The sequence below is a fragment of the Aphis gossypii genome, chromosome 3 (assembly GCF_020184175.1).
Source record: "Aphis gossypii isolate Hap1 chromosome 3, ASM2018417v2, whole genome shotgun sequence".
NCBI classification, from domain to species: Eukaryota; Metazoa; Arthropoda; class Insecta; order Hemiptera; family Aphididae; genus Aphis; species Aphis gossypii.
Genome location: NC_065532.1, coordinates 41800104 through 41818322, shown reverse-complemented (window position 1 = coordinate 41818322; position 18219 = coordinate 41800104). Strand labels below are relative to the sequence as shown.

The following is an 18219-nucleotide window of genomic DNA, read 5'->3' as shown; positions in this document are numbered from 1 at the left end:
ATCCAAATTAAACAAATACGTTTTAAAACTTCCGTTCTAAACTGACTTATCTCATATTCCTATTAGATTGTTAACAAAGTAATGATAACGTCAAATTATTAATTGAAAATACACATTTGCCAAATTTAGATAGGCAAATTTAAATATAGGATTTAATTCCGAAATTAATTTTATTACTTTAAAAATCATTCTATTACGTTAATTTAGTATAGGTGCATACATATAAAATACACTTTTAAATAAAGTATAATTGTTTTTTTTTTTGTACTCGAATAATTTATAAATTATAACAAAGAAAATGGTAATAATTTAATAAGACCATTAAAAACAAAACTTTTATTTTCAATATTGAAAAAAAAAAATTTTTTTAAAAAAGTTTACAGTCTACAGACTGAAAAAACTTTTTTTCTTAATTTTATCTAATTGGTCTTGGTAATTAGTGTTATATATATTTACATTATTTTAATTACATAGGTACCTATATTTTTAACAACTGTCTAAATTATGAATGAACAATAACAAAATTACGTACCTATATAAAGTTGGACATGGTTATAAGTGTATGAATAATGTGATTTACCAAGCATACTCACCACTTTTTTCTTCAATAATACAGTTATCTAACATCTAATAGTTGGATTTTTTTCTACCTACTACTTAAAGAATATAGGTACAAACTTCTGTTTTTCAAATGACAACCCCCATTTTTCTACTGTAAATTATTTAGCAAATACATTTACTAAAAATATTGAAGTATCAAATTCAAAATTGAAACGAGTAGTTTTTAAGTTATTTAACTTTTTATATTAAGGATAACAATAATACCATGTTAATGGATTTTTAAGATATGGGAGCTTTTATGATTCAAAAATTTTAGTTATTAATATTAGGTAATTTATTAATTATCCAATATAATTTGTTTTAGATTTCAATTAAAGAACGTAATCCAATTTTTATTATTTTATTATTTTTTAGTTAATATGACAACGATGTAACACATTTTTTATATACTCGTATACTCATAAATACTAAATTGAAAAATTGACGTGAAATATTAACTAATATTAACTTTTATAAAATATTTTAGTAATCTTCAATTTTTTTTTTTTTTTTGAAAATGTACTGAAAAATCATCGCTATAACGACCGTTAAATATTGAAAATTAATAGTTTTAGAAAAGTTTTGTAGTTGTTTTGTCATAAATAATTCTCAATACATTTTGCGAATAATATTAAGATTGTTGTTATAATTTTATTTAACAGTGAAATTTCATTTTGAGAATTATTTTTATATAGTCTGTATTTTTTGTTATTAGAACTTGATTGCTGTTTTTTGGATAAAAACGAAGATACAACTATAACAATAAATTTGACTGTTTAACTTTCTATCGATCTATGCCTTTATAATGTATATAAATACATTGTACAAATTTCATACATAATTTACTTTTTTTTTTTTTTGTCATAATTTAAAAAAAAACAGTTTGGCTTGAAGTTGATCAAATTTAATTAATTTCACGTGTATATGATTACTTTTTAGAATAATAAATTAGTATTAAAATTTGGGATAAAAGTGAGGTCATGTACTGAACGCTACAATTCATATAGTTACTATTTTCAATAAGTCTTATATTTAAGTAAAATTTACTCACTGCACAGTGTACGTCTAAATAAATTATCATCAACGAATTGAAAAAGTTTTCGGGTAATAACTGTTCTAAAAAGTTTAAGTTCTCCGAGCAGAGTATAACTTCTACGAGGTTTCCTGTTTGATATTTGTGTTTTTAAAGGCTAGAAGTCTGATAGATTTTTCAAAACATTTCATGTCAATTTAATTTAACTTGGATTTAAAAACTTTTGAATAATTTATCATGGTTATTTATACACTACATCACGACGTTATAAATTCAAAATAAAATATGGTTATTTTAAACAAAAGATAAAAATTTAAAAAATAAAATAGATAAAGTTATTCATTACCTACACATTACTATTATAAATAACTACAAAACATAAATAAAACAATTTTGAGATATTTTGATTTTAGATATTTAAATTATCTTTGATTGAACAAATAAATGCAAATTGTAGAAATTCGTCTAAATGAATATTGGTGTAACTTAACCTTTGCATTAAATAGTGTACATTTGGTCACTTGTAACATTTTACAATATCGCTTATAGGTAGTTTATAAATTATATTTGTATACTACAATACGTTTACCTTCGCATATTATCTTTATAACAATTTTTTTATTGACATAAATGTTTATTATTATTACTTATAACATTATAATAATTTGAGTAAAAGAGTATAATCAAATCTAACCAAGTACTAGAATATCTAATACATTTAGTAAATAATATCATATTATACGTATAACGAATCGAAAATTAAACAGCAGTAAGCCTTTGAAAAAAAAATACTCGGTGAAATGATAATGATGACAGAAATGGCCATAAATCGAAACTAAGTTAAAAATTAATTTTTTAAGCTTTTTATCTTACAAGTTATTTTGTTATTTTTAATAAACTCAATAGCTTCACTAGATTAATTTCCATTGTATTAACTTAGTCTTTTCAATTCATTTTAAAAATAATAGGCATGCAGTAGGTTAAAAAACATTTCAATACAAATTTATAATTGAAATGGGTAAAATTAAATTAAGTATTAATTGTTTATTCAATTGAGCTATAAACAATGAATTGATTTAATAATTAAGTAGACATAAACTTATAATTACAATTACCTAAATCAGTGTGCAATAAGTAGGAATATTATTACAAATATTTAACAAAATGTTAAATAATTTAAGAAATTTGAAAGTTGCACAATCGTTGAAAAAAGTAATCAACTTTTTTCTAACTGAGTTGAGTTAATATATTTCTCCGTGTTAACTTTAAACTTTTAGTAAAATACGAGTATATATTTATTAACTCTGAACTTATAGCTTAATACTTATTATGTTCTAAACTTTTACTTAAATTATTAACTTACTCAATATTTAAGTAATATTTCTCATTGACTTTTGATATGTGTTCCCGCGCGTAGCATAATGGAGAAAAAATGGTTTTTTCATGACGTGTGAAAATAATTCCGGTCACAGCATCCGTATATACAAGTTCGTATATCACGATAAACCACGAAATCGGCGGACGCACGCGTGCAATATTGAAGAAAAAATCGCTGTGACTATTATTGTAGTGGCAAGTTTTCTGTAATAAAAACTTTCGGTGAAATGATGAAAATATATATACCACGATCGTACTTACGTGAGCACATACAGTACAACAACAGTACATGTTACTTTTAGTTTTTTTTTCTTTTCGTTCAGGACTCTATGCTTTATATGTATTGTCTTTTTCCGGTATATCAGTCAATGACCATCGAGGCCAATCCCGAGGGATAAACATGGGCATGTTCTAAATTTCGGTGAAAAAAACACCAACGAACCGCGGATGGCGTAAACAGATATCGCCACTGAAATCGGAATAGTAATTGTGATTCCCAAGAATAAACACAATGCCGACGAGACCTCGCGCGACCACCGCTGGTTTGCCATGACTATTATAATATAATACGCATATTTCGATATATCCACGAGGAACTGGCTTCATACATTTCGGACGATTTCCGGTAGTTTTAGTGTTGACCTGCAGTTCTTGTAGAAATTGTTTTCTTATGTGTTCGTCCTTATGCGTGTAAGATCTATTTGTTACCGTAAAACCATCACCGAGTTTTCTGCTTTGCTGCAGGTGCAAAAATCTATTTAGACTTCGTATGCTCCAAAGACTTTAAACGCTTACTACAGTACCATCAATCGTACAATTTTACATAAACTTAACCTTATCGGTTAAGTTAATTAACTTTTACACCTTTAAAGTATAAGCACATTATGATATTATTTGACTCGAAAAGCTAATGTTATTTTGTCAGCATACAGTAGTTAGTTGTGTAAAATATTCATTTGAATAGATACAAATTCATATCGGACAATTCTACTTGATAGACATTGTACTTAATTTAATGAATTATGTTATCCTGAAGTCGGTAAACGGAAACTCCACGTTAAATAATCTGAAGTACTTCTGTACTAACTACTATTATTATTATACCGTCCTTCGATTGTTATTAATAGTATAACAAGATCAAATTACGGAATTAAATTTAACATCATACAAGCACAAATAATTGATAATTTATCTAACTAGGCTTAACTAGGCGTGGTAACTACGTAAGTACTCATTTCATAATGTTCGTTTTAAAATATCTATAATAAATCTTCAACCATTTATTTAGAAATAATTATAAATTACATTAAAAACTCAATTTTAACATCGAATAATAATTAAATCAATTAAAAACATTTCTAAATTAATCATTGATTTTAAGTTTCTTTTAATACAAAATCATAAATTATTGATAAAATAATATAAAATTACGTATAAGTTGTTAACCTCCTAATAATTAACAACAATCAGGATCGCATTTCCTTTAAGAAGGTATGTTGCTAAAATTACTGAATAATACTTGTATTATGTAAATCTAGTCATTACGATTATCTGACAATGGCTCCACAAACGATCACCTTCCCCATCACTAATTCTAATATGAGATTATATATATATACAATTTTTTTTTCATCACGTTTTACAACTATAAAAAAAAATCTCAATCACGTATGATTTTAATAATATCTCTCCGATATGGAAATAATATTACCTACGTTAATATAGAGGTATCGTATCGTTTTCATGTAATGTAATAAAAGTCAGAAAAATAAAAAATAAAAACCAGTTAGTAGCATAGAAACCGAAGCTTATCCTAAAAATAAAAATAAAAAACCAAAAAGAAATTATGTATTTTTTAAATATTATCGATATAATGTGGTATTATATAAAGAGTAAAACATTGTGCATACTGCAGTTTTTAAAGCACAGTATAAAAGTACACAAATACTATACCTAAAACAATAAACTGAGGATTAGTGTTAAGTGTACTAGGTATAATATAGCTATATAGATACCTGGTAGACAATATTACATATACAATACATGCGTTATTATTTTATTAACGACAATTATTGGTTGATATTTAAAAAAAAAACAAGCCAATTAATAAATATTGCTGTGATCATGAAAAAACTGCAGGTTTTTGTAAAAAATTACAATAAAAACTGAATGACGTTATAGAGGGGTCTATAGCGACTCTACTTAAGATCGATTGGATTTTATATAGTTATATAAATATATTTTAATTGTAAAGTAATTTTTACACTTCTAAATTAAAATCTATTTGTCAAACATTAAAAATGAATTAAATATTTTTTAATTTTAAAGAAATTATATAAATGTATTAAAATAAAATGAATGATATGAGCTGTTCATATCTATACTGTTAAAATTTTGGTGATAAGATCAAGATTTTTTTAATAAAACATAATCAAAGGGAACGATAAGAAAGTAAAGTAAATTATCATGATGAGTAACATAATTTTCGAGAAAAAAATTACCATATACTATGTTTTTCATTTGTTTATTTTTATGGAAGAAATTATTTAAATGGTTAGTAATTTATTAGGTATATTATTAAATGTATCTATACTCGGCTTTTGGTTAATTTTCTCTGTTCAGTACTTCAATCGTACAATTATACTTAACTATCTAATCGCTATGAAAAAGGAAAATCGAATAATTTATTAAACTACCACTTAATACATTCATGGTCAAGTCAATTTAATTTTTGGTTAAAACGATAAGCTCATTTCAAAATTAAAAATCAAAATATTTTTTATTAATATTGTAACTCAACTCTAAGTTTAACCAATTTTTACAAATATATACAACATAGGTACACTAAACTAAAAAAAAAAATTTTGGCTCCTCTAAAAAAAAATTAGTGACATGGCCATATGTATATCTGATTCTACGCCAATAATAACACTATCTTTTATACAAAGTAATTTTTTTATAGGTTAATAACCATTTTATCGATACTCTGTACCTTTTTAAAGAAATACTGTTTTTTACATAATTTAAAATTGTTGCAAAAAACTTTTTTTAATTATACCTATGTTTTTTCATTATCATTTTTAAGTTTTTTATTACTTTTTTTTAATGACAGCAGATATTTTTAATATAATATTCCAAAGCAACATTTTCCAAAAATATAGTTTTGTACAATTATCGCTATTGATGAATAAAGTACAAAAAAAAATTATTAAAACGTTTGATGAAAAAAAAAATAAATATAGATATTGAAATAAAATAACAAAATACAAATAATACTTAATAATACTTATCGAACAGCAACAATATTTTACATTTATTGCAATGTATCAGCAGAATGTGATAAACTATTATAATAAAGACAGTTCTGTCCATTATTAGCTACATGTGAACGCGCGTTTTTAAATTCAAATACCATTGGAGCTAAGTAATGTGGTTTATGATACTCTTACAAGCGTGCGTGCATAATATATAGTAATATAGACATACCTATATATGTGAGCAACCAATTTCGCTTGTACGTATAATGTCTGAAACACAATTCCGAAACGATATAATACGTCTATATATTATTATAATAGTCGAGCAACGTTGGTTTTAATATATATGATTATCGGTTGTACCCATATTTGCACAGTACTTTGTGTTCAAAAAGTTATTACCATCAATGTTCGTCGCTGCAACAATTCCGTAATATGTACATTACTGGTTTTAAATATTAAATATTATGGAATTATAGTAATACATATAATAAACAACTGTATTGTAATATTATTGTTAACAAGTACGACAAGCGTAGGCAAACTTTTAATCGATTTTAGCTTGCTGGTTTTTCCTTTTTTTCTTTTTTTTAAAAAAAATTAAATTAAGTAATTATAAGTATTTTGAATAAATTAAGAAATTCGCATAACCAGTGATCATTATAAATGTTTTAAAAATTACTTAGGTATTTTAATTCGTAAATGTATAAGACATATAAACTACAATTAAATAATAAAATATAGAATACTTTCTATGACTACAAAAAAATGAATTATCATTTTTAGAATGAGATCAAAAATAAATACTACAAAAATAGATTAAATCCAATTTATAAATAACTTAAAATAATAATATATTATATGTTATGACAAAGTTATATAATATAATATTCGACTGACCTTTTTAAAAGGGAGGGGGAATAAAATTATTTAATGATAATTGATTTATAAATTCAAATATTTTAACTTAGTAAAATAACTATGGTTATTTATGAAGGTGTTGTATTCTATAGGATTTAGGGATTTAACGTGTCTAATTACTCACGAAAGGTGTGGAATAATTATTGCTATCGTCTGAGAGATTAATTAACAATGAAATGTAAAAAAAATAAGGATACGCTAACAACAATTGTTAACAATGTAAGTACTCAATACTGGGCACGAGACAAATAATAAATGTGTACAAATGTATGCATAATATATATATATATAAACAAGAAGGATTTATTACCAACACTGTAAACATAATCATTATTACAACACAAACCATTCTGTACAAGAGACTAAATACCTAGCTAAATCATTTAAAGAGTTTTTTAGAGTATTGTTATTCTCGAGATTACCTATATTCAAGAAAACTCTTGCAAAACATTATTTTCAATAGTAATTTTGTTGCAAGTAAATTGTCAAAAACATTTAATTTGACATGAATAATGTCAAACTCGTTGGAAAGTCTAAAGCAAATTAAATGCAATCAATCTACATTATCCGATGATTGACTTTGATAAATTAACGCAATAAATTACTTAAACGCATGATTATTAAGTTTTTGTGATTATAAAGTTTACACACTTACCCAAAACCACTCAAAACTAGACATAAGTTAAGTGATGCGATATAATAATATTCTTTAAATTTCATTTTTGGAACAAAAATAAACCATTTGTTCTCAATAAAATAGAAAAATACTTATATTAAAAGTTCAAAAATATAATACAATAATATCAATAAGAATACATAAGTATTTTTAAGACACTATCCGCTTAACGATTTACAATGAAAAATTAGTATTTTCATTTGCAAAAAAAAGTTTATATTATTACAGCCCACAGGTACAGAAATTACAAGTGATGCAAAAATTACAGGTGTTTGAAAATATGATCATAATATGTACTTAAAAATTTCAAAACTCTTAATTTTAATACATATAAATAGGGTTAACATGCTAAGTCAATAGGTCTGTATATTAATATGTATTCATAATAATACAGATAGTATAATATTTCAAACTATTAGTCACTATCTATATTTTGTCTTAATTTTAAAAAAAAACTTGATATCTCCAAACAAATTATGATAAACTATTTAAAAATGCTTTCAGAGGTATCCCTTTAGTAAGCAAATTATTGTATTAAAATAATATACTTAATATTAATATTAATTAATAAATAAAGCGTTCACCTAATTGTTTTATAAGATATTATCAAATTATGTTTCGGAAAAAAAAAATGTTTTGTTAATAACAACATAAAAACGTAATATAGGCAATATCACACAATAGCGAGTTTTTATAATAGTACTTATTATAATACTCGTACTTGGAATGAAGGAATAATGGTGGTTTTAAGATTAAACAGTTTATGAAAGGTTCTTGTACGATTTTTTTTTCCACTTCCAATAAAATAATTTCATAAAATAATATTCTATGAACCAACACAATATTACGTACCAAAAAATTATTTTGTTTTCAGGAAGATATTATGCTCTATCTGCAAGCTAAACAAACTAACATACGTGTAGCAACAGCTTTAAATAATATTACCTTTGGTACAAGCGTTCTCTTGGCATTTGGTTTCGCTACTGATATATTAAATGTATAATGCAGAACTAATTAATTCACGGTTTTCATGGGATGCTTACAACAAAAGCCGACAATAAACATTACACTGCGAAGTTCTTAATAATCCTCTTAATTCTCTGGTGTGGTAGTCATTTGATCTATTGCTATAATTTACACGATTAATTTATCAGTAGGTACATTTAATACAAGTCATTGCAATCATTTTTAATTATTCATTTAATATTAAATGTGCATGTCCTATTAGTGTCATTTGACATACATTTTGGTTTTTTACTAACCCGAGTAAAACTTAAAAAACTCATTTTTGCGCTGCAATTTTTTGTAACCCATGTTAAATCTATCTTCAGATATAAAAACCATATAAGTACGGCTATTGTAATTCCTGGCCAACAGATATGTCATTTCATTTACATGATTTTCATTAATGTTATGCGTTTTGATAAAATTATTTGTATAATGATAACTAAAACTCGTATTAAATTAAAATCAAAATATTTAAAACAATCAGATATCAATGTGGTTTGAATAGAAATTTAAAATGCTAATTAAAAACAGTCATTTATGATTAAATGTTATATCTGGGTTTTTCTTTTTTAATCTATTTAATTTTATTCTATAGTTTCATATTATGTATATACAAACACAACGAATCATTGTATTCGTTTATGACCTAATTTGTTTATTTAAAATTATATCGGTAAAGTAATACTAGATTATACAAATTCCATTTTTTTAGTTTTCTTATTTTTAACAAATATATTATTATTAAACATATTTTTTGGTGTTAACTTTTTTTATTACTCTTATGTACATTGACAAAACAAATGTTTGCACTAATTAAGAAATATATAATTAAATAGTTTATAAAATAAGACAATATAAATTATTTGCTTGCCACCAAATGATCTTTAGTTAAATACTCATTTCAAATGTCTTTGACGTTATACATAAAAAAATAATTTGATTATGGGTATATTGCTTTTTTAGCGAAGAACGATGCTTTAATTTTTTTTTTTTTATTTAAAATAAACAAATATACAGTTTTACATTAATTGTACATTTGAATTATCTATCTTCAGTAAGCTAGGCTTGTGGCGAAGATAGAGAGTTATAATTGATACAAATCAACTTAAAAACTAAAACACTATTATTGAGTAATTATACAATACAAAAAGAGATAAATAAAATATAATACAATAGGGTTAACCTAAGTTTCATTTAGAGATGCATGTAGCCAATCATTAATTAATTTTTTAGCGTAATGATATCTGTAATTAATATTAACATTCTTCTTTATAGAGAAAGGCATAGAATTGTAATATATAGGACCTAGATAATCAACAAATTTTTGACCAACTGATTTTTTACAAAGAGATGTTTTAGCATCAAAAGATCGAAAAGCTCTTTTGTTACTAATTTCATTTTTCTCTACCCATTGATCTAAGTGTTTGATCACCCACATAATAGCCATTTTTTTGAAAACAAAGTCAACTGGTAATACATTGAACTCTTTAAAATTAAGACCAGTTGAATCAACATAGTTTGTTTTTTGTAAACAAACACGGACTATCTGTCGTTGATGAAGCAGTAAAGGTTTTAGAGCGTTAATGTATGATGTTTATTAATAAACAGATTCCTAACTCGTACGGCTAAATTCAAGGGTGGACAAATAATAATAAAAAAAAATTAACTTCAGTTTATTCGAATTAAGTCGACGTTAAACTTTCATATTTTACAATATGTTTAATTTCAAAAATTAGAAAACATTTAAGACATTATTAAACAGTTGGTATGGAAAACAAATTAACTAGACTGAGTTAAAAAAATATTAATTATTATGATTTATTTTTTTTATTACAACCTATTATGTAACACATTTATATTGTATGACAACTTAATACTTTTTTAAAAATGCATCCTACGCTATATCCATTCTTACTTCACATTAGTTTTAATGGCCTTTGGCAATTACACGTTAAACACAGTTGTACCCGGACCAAACAAGTAACGGCATGAGAGGGAATGGGTGTTGTAAATAACTAATGTTACATGAACGTTTGTTATGTTTATCATAATAATTAATTTTTGTGGACCACCCATGTGAATAGAAATGTTTTGATCGCCATTATTTATCAAAATGCGAAAACAAAAGGTGTTAGATGTATGCGTTATATTACCGAATGAATAAAAATAATAATAATAATAATAAACGTATAATGAGAACATTATAAATATGTAAACAAAAAACTATCGAGATTTATCAAAAATACAAGAAATAAAAAAATCATAGAAATAAGTGGAATAAATGGAATAAATTATATAAGGTAAAGATATACCTAGTTATAACGATATGGGTGTTTCAATTGTAAATAATGTAGGTATTTAAATATAAATTGAATAATAACGTGAAAAACTCAATAATTGACGATAAAAGTTAAAAACAATACAAATAAAATAATGTTTTTATATAAAAAATTGTCATTAGAAAAAAGAGGAATACAAAATAGCATTTTTTTTTTTTTTTTTTTTTTTAATTAAGCGGAATATTTAATATTTGTAGTTGACGTGAAAAATGTTCACAAAAAATTGAAAATTGAAAATTGTCATTTTATTTGTCACAAAGAAACATACAATTTTCTTACGCCACTGTGACGCAAAATTATCTCTCTTAATTATAATAACGCGTGAATGCTTTATTATACATGAAATCCGATCTTTTACAATAATATCACCTATACCTACCAATCTACCTACCTGTGCAACTGTATTTTAACGTATGAACACCATAGCCGTGTTGTCAACAAAACGTGTGATATAATAATATAATAATGTTATATTATCTACAGACTCTCTGGTTTCGAGCCAGCTATATGTGGCACGGAATATTAATTACTTGAATGTGGCCGGCACTGATCCCTCGGGCCCTTTAATATTTACAATGTTATTAGCCAGCGGACCTTTGTTTTCAGACGCCTAACCATGCAACGGGAAAACACACGACGTATAATATTATATTATTACTATACGATATTGACTAAGCCCTTGTGCAATGCGTCGGTTACGCGCGTTTACTTTTCAATAGTTTAACGCGTAACAACTGCTGCGGTACACGCGTGAATCACGAATTCCAAGTATAATTATTCGGAAATATATATGACCTCCTCGGTATCTAACAGAACAGTGTGATTGATATATTAGGTGACTACATTAATAAGATGAAAAGTATTAAATCCTTTGGTAATGATACAAATAAAATAAATGACACCAGTTTTGATTGATTCTTAATAATTATACACGTTATTACCGCAATAAAAACTAAATATTTACACATCACTCAGACCCCCACAATGGCAATTTTTATCCAATCGTCTGAGTACTGCAGGTTATTAACTAGACATTATCATCTTCATCTAATCTTTCCATAGTGTATTTATTAAAATTACGGTTCTTGGAATTTTTAAATACACTAAATACCATTTTCAAATATTTAGATTTCTTTCCATTTAAAGAATGTATTGTGACTATACAAACTCGTATAATTTCTAAATTAACTGCTCTTTTAAAGTGTAAATCGTGAAGCAAATTATTATTTTATACTTTTTTTTTTTTTGAACATTTTTAAACTGAAATTTTAATGAGTAGTTTCAGCGTTATTAAACTATGTTACCGTCAACCATATTAAAACAATCATATGGACCTTACGTATAATTATATAATAAAGTACTTAAAAAATAGTCATTTAAATTTCGGCTTAGGTCCATTTTCAACAAAAATAAACTCCATAATAATAATTATAATATAAAATAAAAAAAAGATAGTTTTCATTTAATAATAAAAATTTTGAATTACCACTTAATGAGTCACATTAAATATTAAAATTCTAAAAATAATATAGTTCTTAATTAATATATTCAAAAATTCTTTAAAATTAAAATTCTAATAAATGTATTATTAGAGAAAAAATGTGGCTAATCATGAGTTTTACAATACTACAAACAGACATTTAATTTCTAAAAATAAAATTATTTTTCAGGCATTAATAAATAAATTTATGAAATAACTTTTAACAAATAATGGTTTTATAGTTGTTACTGAAATCTTATTACTTATTTTGTATTAATATTTTGAGTCTTATCGAAAATGATATTGTTAATCTCTTACTTGATAATTTATACGCTAATCATCATTATAACAAATTAATTTAAGTCTAATTATTTAACTATTTAATCATTATGTACACATAATTTAATTTGAGATGAAGTGTAAACTTATGTTAGTTCGTAATAATCAATAGCTATAGTCACCGAAACAAAAAAAAAATGATACTTTAATATAACACGAATATATAATATAGGTAAAAGGTATACCTTTACTATAATATTTTAACTTGATTTAATAACTATATAATAACTATAAAAATTATTCATTTGTAACAGACTGTTGTATATTTGTAAAAATTGCTGTATATAACATTACTAGTTCAAAATTATGTATTACCACATATTACCAATTATTAATAATTCTTAAAACCCGTTCGTCAAATAATAATTAAAAACACTTTAGATCGCCCCATTAATATTGAATAACAATTTTATCAAGTAAACTTATTTAACGACATAATAAATAGGATACTACAAATTTAAAAATATAAAAATCAAATTTAGAAACGAGTATTTAATAAGTTATGACTTAAGACTTATAAGTATTTAAAGTTTAAATGAGCTGAATCGAAAAGCCCAAGGGTAGACTATACCCATCAAAACACTATCTGCTCATCAAAACTTTAAATTTTTTCAACTTATTAACTACTCATTCAAAATCCGATTTTTGTATTTTATAATTCCCGAAAAAATATTTTATATGAAATATTAAATTAAAAATATATTCTATCATTCAAAAAAGTAAAAACTTAATATAAATAATAGTATAAATATTTCATAAATGATGTTTTATAATGACTTTAAATAATATAAAAATAAAGTTTTGATACTTATTGATAAAATTAACGTAATTTTATAAGAATCGCTCTGTTTATAATAAGTGCGACATACTTTTTATAAAATTTAGATTAACCATTATTAGTTTATTAATTTCTAAACATAAATTTAAAACGTATTTTTAACTTAATAAGTGCCTCAGCAGCTTGTGGTTATGATACGATATTCCATATTATAAATTTACACGAAATATACCATCCATATATATAATATACTAAAAATTTTTATGAATACTTGTTTGGTATAAAACTCATATTTTCTATATTTGGGATCGCTTTGTTAAAGAACGGTTTAAATTGATTTTTTATATACATATATTATGTATTTATGTATAAAAAAAACATCAAACAGACTAAAACCTACGGTGGAAAAAAAATTACGATATTGTACAGTAGTTTCAAACGAATATATCAGACTTCACCGCCGCTTAAATATAAAAAAATTCCCGCAAAGTGTATGTGTAACTGGAGAATAATAATATTATTATTATAATATAGGTATTACGAATAATAATTTCTAACAAAAGTTAGACGGCGTCGAGAATAGGCAAATGTGATACACTTACGCGAACGTAATGAATACGGCAAACAACGACCCGACCTCACATTATACTATTTTATTATTTTAATTTACAATATACTTCAAATAATAAAAGTAATAACATTGTACTAAATAAATAAAACAATAGATGAAACACTTAAACTTCAATGCATTTAATATAATATACATAAAACATTTTTTTCCTAATGATGTTTGTAGGTAAAACTTCAATATTTTATTTCATACAAACACAAAAAATGTGACTACTTTCTACACAACGTTGGCATTATTGAATATGTTTAATATTATTATTAAAAAATGAAAATTTTAAGCATATCTATAGTGTTATATTTCGATTTATATTACATTTTTATCTTCATATTTACTATGAGATATTTTTCTTTACCATTGTAATGCCATATTATATAAAGCATATAATAACATTTAACTTTCTACTTTCCTTTGAGTTTTGACACTTTTTTTAGTATTTAAATTCATATATATATTACTTACCTTAAAATATGTGTACTGCATTCTGTCAAATTATATTGATTATAGAATACATAATAAAATCTATTTATTTACAGTATGTTCACAGGAAACATGATGGTGGGAGCTTCGGTGGCGTGTGGCTTGTTGGTCGTGATACTTGTGTGCACTATCCCAGCATCATTATCTGCACCTTATCCATTGTTACAAGGGTAATCGTAATTTTCTAAATATGAAAAATGTTAAAAAAAACAACTCAAACGATAAATAATAATAATAAAAAAAAAATTATAATATCTACAAATATATAACGCTAACGAAATAAGTCTCACTTAACGCTTTAATACACTAAATACAGTATGTAAATACTTCTTAGTTTAATATGAGTTTATATTTCTAATGTATTACCATGTGCGATTAACTATGTGTTTTTTGTAAACCGTAAACAATATTAGTAGTATAATCATTCAGGTTAATGACAAAAATGTTATCGCCAACTGCAAGTTGGTATGCAATACCAAGCAAATGAAGCGACCAATAACCGTCTCAGGGTTTAGTTCGAATTTTTGAATGTCTGAAAATGAGATAGGCCGAATCTACTATAAAACAATATGTAATTACTATGTACCAGTGTATCATAATATATATCTACTATAATATATATAGTATATATTATATGTATATAATTTTTTTCAAAAATTGAACAGTACCTACATATTTTATGATCTTATGAAATTTACAAAGATTGTACCACAGTTCATAAGTACTAAGTTATTTTTGTGCATAATCACTGTTGAAATAGATGTAATTTATATAAACGTGACATCGCTGTTTGTTATCTCGTATCTTCGAAAGAAAAACCGCCACCCACCATACATACAATTCAGATCATGCACCCAATAACTATCACTTTTTCATTGAATTTGGGAAATTTTTAGCTGAAAAACATTTTTCTAACTACGAAGAAGTGAAATAAAACCTTGAAAAGCGGTTTAAGGAATTGGTTCAAGAATTTTTCGACGCACTGATAATAAAATTTGTTCTTATGAAAATAAATCGATTTGAACGGTGATTATGTAGAAAAATAACTGTATTATAGCTATAATACAGTTATTTTTCTACAGAATCACTACAAACAAAATTTACCTTTTTTTAAATTTACTTCAAAAATAAACTAGATAAATTAAAACATAAATAACATAGGTACAAGCTATGAATAAATGAAAATATGAAATTTTTAAAAAAAACTTTCATTTTTATTATTATTTAATAATTAATACATCAATGTTTCGAAAAACTATTGCGGATCCCTTGAGCGTCATATGTTTGGTTAAAAGTCTACCATAACTACACAACTGTCTGTGCTGTGATACAATATTATAGTATGCAGTACGATGTGTGTATACATTAAGCGCACACACGCACACACACACACACACACACATATATATATATATGGGTTTACGTAGGTTCGGATAATCAACAGAGGTGCACCGACTATATTCGTTCAAAACGATTGTTTACGGGTGTAACGCACGCGTAGATATATATAATATATGTATATATCATAGCGATGGCTCTCATCCATAATAATAATGCGTGCCAGTGCCCAAACTATTGCCCATAAAACAGTGCTGTAAATTTATTTCCTGACGATGTATACCAGTTATATGCCGTGTGCGCGCCACACTCGGAAATGCGCCAATAATACGTGCAGTGTAGGTCGAATCGCCTACCCTGCGATCCCTTGACGCTAGGGGTTGAGGTCCTCCGCGGATGATGGAACGAACAGGGGGTTGGGAAATTAGCCGTGATATCAGAAGTTGTGAATTATTATCGTCCGTTTATTTATTGCTGCTGCTACTGTAGGCTGTGTCATCGGGAAAATTTGATGGTTAATTAATCACCTAAAATTCGATTATTATGTCGCATCTTCGTGACACTCACTAAAAACACACAGATGTGTAAGTGTTAGAAAAAAATTCCATAATTAAGAAATAATTAAAGTCAATAAGGGTGAAATATCTACAATAATGTTAATTTAAAATTGTTGATAAATCTCAATATATATTAACATTCGTCGCACATTGTGATACAAATATATTAAAATTACGTAACGTTTATGTTAGGTATAAGTACAATATAATATTTGACAATTAAAAAACTACTTGGTGAAATCTATTGTAAAAGAATTTTCACACCATTACAGTATTTTGTATTTTATAATTAAAATGTACATAATATAATATATATCCAGAGATATGTTATATTATCTTATATTCGTTTTGTATTATCACAGTCTCCCCTCCCCATATTATATAAGTATAACTATTTTTGATTACTTTACAAAATGTATAATAATGATCCTTCGTTTTTCACATAAACGTGCTACCGACAGTTTCGTTTTATCACTTGCTCCACATATTGCTACCTAGTTATCGATTAAGTAAAATATATTATATTAACATTTTATTTAAATATACTTCGATATACACCGCAACAGTGATAGACAACAACCACACCGATAATTCATTTGGTTTAATTATATATTTGTATTAGTTATAAAATATATTTTGAAGTATCATTATATTTTCTTTATAAAATTAATATTATATTTATTAAAATTAACGAATTTTAAACAAAACATCTATACAGTCCTTACAAACTATAACTATTGCAGGTTAATCATTAAGAATTTTTTACTCAACACTTACCTCTAATGTCAAGTGTAAAATATCCTACATCTATACAAAACTTAATAAAAATCTTTTTTTCCTTTAAGCTTTTTTTAGCCATTACATTTTTAAACATGAAAATAATATGTTCTAATTAAAAATGTTTTAAAAACAAAAATACAAACAGAATTTAAAACTTTACTTTTTTTTATTTACTTTTATTTACTTTTTAATATCTACCTATTTAACATTTTTTTTTTTACATTTATTGAATACACAATCTTTAAAATATATTACCTCGTGGGACCAACGTCAATGTTTCGACAGTTTGATGTTTACTTCAGATATCATATTATAACCTGACAGACGGTGAATTGAAAATTGTCTTCTTGAAGTCACAAAACATACACATGCATAAATATCAAGGAAATGGATAGGTACCTATCTACACATAACCATTGAAAAAAATAGCTTACACCTGTATAGATAAATAATGAAAATATCACATTAAACAAAATATTGTTTTAAAATAAAATATAAATTTACATACACAAATTATAATTTAATTATATTTTAAAATATGAGTGTATACCTAATAGTATATAATGTATTTATAGTTATACTATATATTATAACATAAATAATAATAAAATATTATATGCATATATGG

At 25.0% G+C, this 18219-nt stretch overlaps 1 protein-coding gene across 2 annotated transcripts in view; it reads left to right on the top strand.

Moving 5' to 3' along the window:
• The window catches only part of LOC114126146 (diuretic hormone class 2), a 44533-nt gene that overhangs the window by 18690 nt on the left and 7624 nt on the right, over positions 1-18219 (top strand). Inside the window, exon 2 of one of the 2 annotated variants that reach the window (XM_027990029.2) lies at positions 14973-15086. In XM_027990029.2, the coding sequence (XP_027845830.1) occupies positions 14974-15086 (113 nt within the window). In that variant the 5' untranslated portion in view covers position 14973. The remainder of the gene's footprint in view (positions 1-14972; positions 15087-18219) is intronic. The other variant, XM_050202847.1, reaches the window with a different exon arrangement.